Here is a 4,123-nt window from a genome sequence, read left to right on the forward strand (position 1 = left end):
CGGCCTGTACCGAATCCGTAACGGCCCGTTCTGTATCCCTTCGTCATGTGCAAAAACCACATGCAGAACGACCTGTTCTAAAATCAGAATGGCCCGTCCTCCATCCAGAACAGCCCGTACTCCAACCAGAACGGCCCGTTTTGAAATTTGGAACGGCCCGTTCTCCCTCTAGCACGGCTCGTTCTCAACTACGTTTTTCAGGTCAATTTAGTAGTTTGGAACGGCCCGTTCCAGTTTGGGAACGTCCCGTTCTGGGCTACTGAATCAGCCACATTGGTTTTTTTTTTCTCTACATTACAGTCTCGTTGTGTCTTCAGACGCAATCCATTTTTCTTGATCTTCGTCTGTGTATTCGAGTCTCCGTCTGGTGTTTTTTAACTTAGTTTTGTCCATCATCTTGGTTGCTCATGTCCTTTTTCTTTATTTCTTTTGTGGTTGTGTTTGTGACTGTCTTCGTCTGATGTGTTCCCTTCGTTTGCTCAGCCTTTATCCAGTGCTTAGCTCATGTCTCTTAGTCCTGGTATGGATGCATATCAACTTGCTTGTATACTTATATCTGAAACACTATCACACTTGTTAGAAATAACAGTATGTATTATATTTGTCTCATTCAAAACCTTGCTGGGAATTGCTTTCGTCTTTGTCTAACTTAACAAAAATAATATGAGATGGAGAAAAAAATCTAATTAATGTATTGTCTTTAAGAGAGGATAACCTATTTATAAGTATATATGGTAGTTAAACAATTACATAAAAAAAGAAATAATACATAACAAAAATGTAAATAGTATAATAATTAATAGTAAATATTGACATCTATTAATTAAATCATTAATTATTATTCATAACCCATAACAACAAATGTTTGATTTATATGATTTGTTTTAAAACATTACCAGAAACTTAAGTAGTATCAAATTAATTATTTATATCAATTAATTTTGTATTCTATAAAAATGTTATCAAAAGGTATACGTGGAAAACTATAACATTGTCGGCTGGTTTTTATACAAAGTATGAAACCTATTTCTATAATCTAAATCAACGAATATATATTAAAAGCCAACGAGATCGATCTTAGGAATTATTTTTTGACGAATTTTTTTTAATAATTTTTGAAAACTTTCTATCTAATTTAATTTATTTATTTATCATATTTATTTATAAACTAGATATTAATTTGTTAATATATATTATTATTAATTAAAAAATATATTTTTATTACAAAATAAATTATTTATTTGAAATTAGAAATATAATATCAATGTTTAAAATTATTTAGATATATAAATTATATTTGTACATATAATTTATTATAAATTTTAATTATATAATAAACATTTAATTTGTAAAATATACAAACTAAAATACTGGTAAAAATAATTGATGAATGATAATAGATATAATTAGTTATTGAAATGATTTTTTTTTTTTATAGTGATAATCCCCTACCATACCCCACGCCATGGCAATCCATCAAAATAAACGAAAGATTTGTGCTCCCTAGACTACTGTTTCATGTTTTTTGTAATAGGCCATATATACAATAAATAACAGCTGATTTAAGTCAAAAATTTCTTTCTAGTAACTTATTACAATGATGCCACTCATGAATGGCATGGAATGGTTGGTTCCTAGTTCCTGCTAATGTTAACCATATTACACATCCTAATAAAAGTAAATTCCCTTACATATAAAAAATGAAAAAAGCTAGCCATTTTTACGGTTTATAGTTATACTTTGCAATTTTTGCATATACAAAATTAAAGATCTCTTCTGCATAATGGGCACGAACCATGCTTGATCAGCCACTTATCAATGCAAGGTAGGTGAAACATGTGATGACAATAAGGCAAATTTCTAACTATCTCCCCAAGCTGAAAGTCCTGCAAATGCACAGGTTCAGAATATCAGTTTCAAAATACATAAGCTTAACAACAACAAAAATGGCTCAACAACACTTCAAGGTCACTTGTAATTGTAGCATCATAAACATACCTGGAGGCAAACTGAACATGAAACTCTCTCCCCAGAAGCATCAACATTTTTGTCACTTGTAATTGTGGTCTTTGGGATCTTCTCAACTGAATCTCCCGACAAACCTTTGGAGCCACCAATGTCAAAGATGTTTTGAACGTCATCAAAGCTCATTTCAACAGCACCCATCTAAGAAAGGAAGAGCAAGGGCATAAGCAAGATGGTGCAAGTGCATAGCCAAATTTCTGTCTTTTAGGAAATCCTGAACCACCTTTTATGTATAATCCCAACCAATTTCTAAGAGACATGTATTTAAAATTTTTAATTTATGAAAAAGAATTGTTAACAGTGTCATGAGAGATTAGTTTGACCATGACGTTACCAAACTATATAATAATTTCTCGTCTCTTAGCTACTGCATTCGCAAAGTACTATGGACCAAAAAAAAAGTTACCTGACTTTGGACAGCACTCAACATGGCTGGACCTATCCTTTCACGCACTAGTCTTCCACTCAATAAGCTAGCAATAACATCAATCTGCATTGCATAAGTTCAAATGATTAGATTACACGACTTGCTAGTGAAAATGACAGCAAAATCTCATAGGAGCTAAGCAGAGAACTCAGCAAATTTATTTGTGTAGCAATTATATGTCCCTTTTTTGACTAGGCCTTGAAAATGAAATCCAAGTCTTACTCACCAGGTATAAAACACACCCAATTCCAGATTCATCAGATTTCCAAAGAACAAGAGAAGATTCCAACACTTCAATGGAGAAAACAGCTCCTGATATGGCACCAATAGCTGCCCCTCGAATGAAGCCACTCTCTGTCTCTTGACCAATAAAGGCTCCAGTCATGCCCCCCAACAAAGTTCCCACTGCCAATAAAATAAACAACAACCTATTAAACCTTATTAACCCCAAATATTGTCACAGTTTGGAATTTCAAAAATAAAACTATTCAGAAAAAAAAAAACCATTAATTTCGGATGATTTTGAAAATGGACACAAGACAACATGCCAAAAAAAAAAAATCCAAATTGCAGAACAGTTCAACACAAACCAACTTCCAAGTTCTCATTCCCCGCCCCCCAAACAGAAGACAATTAAACAAAACAAAAATGCATGTATCTGTAAAAACTATAATCGGCGAAAAACTCAAGGACAACCTCGTCCATAACACAACCCTGTCAGTGGCAGATCCAACATCAGTCAGTGGGGGCAATTTTTTTATAAAAATAAAAATTAATAATTATCATCGTATATAAGAAACCAAAACATGAAAAATAATCTTCTGAGTTCAGTATATAAAATTAAAGACAGGAAAAGACAATATTTTAAAAAGTATATTAATAATTTAATTAAAGTAAGGAGTGCAGTTATCCATCCTCACTGTAGTGTAGGTTAGCTTCGGTCATAGCAGATCGAGAATTTGGCGAAATGAGAGTAGTATTGTACCTAATGCAAAGCAGAAGGTCAAGATCGCAGAGAGGATGTTCCCAATGATGGTAGAGACGGAGAGAGTACCAACCCTTTTGACCCTCTCAACGAAATTCCTCAAGGAACCCTTCATAGGGCATTGATTTGGCACAAAGTCCATCTGGGTATCCTAGAAATTCTAGTGCTGTTTGTTCTATGTGACAGATTTGGGTTTAAGCAAGAGTATATAAAATGAAATATTGGTAATTTATAGAAGAGGATGAAGATAACAAGCTTTATCCCTTCCATCCCATAAATACTTAGTGTGTAAGACAAGAGAGAAAATGGAATGAAACTACCTTCAACCAACTCGCATTTAAAGCTGGTGTCCCTCCTTAATGCCACAGTGTCACACTCCATACAGTTTCCATCTTGATATGAACCAAGGACGACAACATTAAATAATATATTTTTAATATTTTGTTTTCTTTTTTAACTATTATCTTACTATATGGTTAATAAATTTGTATTATTATTAGGAGGTTTTTTCTTTTTATTGTGTGCTTATAATTACGTGATAAGAATTTTAAGAAAAATACTTACAAATATTTATTATATTTAAAATGTCATAATTCATTCTCCAATTATTTTTTGATTTTGATTATGGTAAGAAAACATTATATTGATGATTGTCATGGATAATTAAATGTAAATATTATAAGACT

At 32.4% G+C, this 4,123-nt stretch overlaps 1 protein-coding gene across 1 annotated transcript; it reads right to left on the reverse strand.

Moving 5' to 3' along the window:
* Positions 1-1,561: 1,561 nt before the first annotated feature.
* LOC109792323 (NEP1-interacting protein 1) lies at positions 1,562-3,744 on the reverse strand. The gene is made up of 5 exons (XM_020351725.2): positions 3,438-3,744; positions 2,679-2,857; positions 2,432-2,515; positions 1,999-2,166; positions 1,562-1,886 (listed from the first exon to the last, which is right to left on the reverse strand). Exons 1-5 carry the CDS (start codon positions 3,577-3,579, stop codon positions 1,764-1,766), a joined length of 696 nt encoding a protein of 231 aa, XP_020207314.1. The 5' UTR covers positions 3,580-3,744; the 3' UTR covers positions 1,562-1,763.
* Positions 3,745-4,123: the final 379 nt, after the last annotated feature.

Source organism: Cajanus cajan, chromosome 5 (assembly GCF_000230855.2).
Source record: "Cajanus cajan strain Asha chromosome 5, NIPB_CcT2T_4, whole genome shotgun sequence".
Classification (NCBI taxonomy): Eukaryota; Viridiplantae; Streptophyta; class Magnoliopsida; order Fabales; family Fabaceae; genus Cajanus; species Cajanus cajan.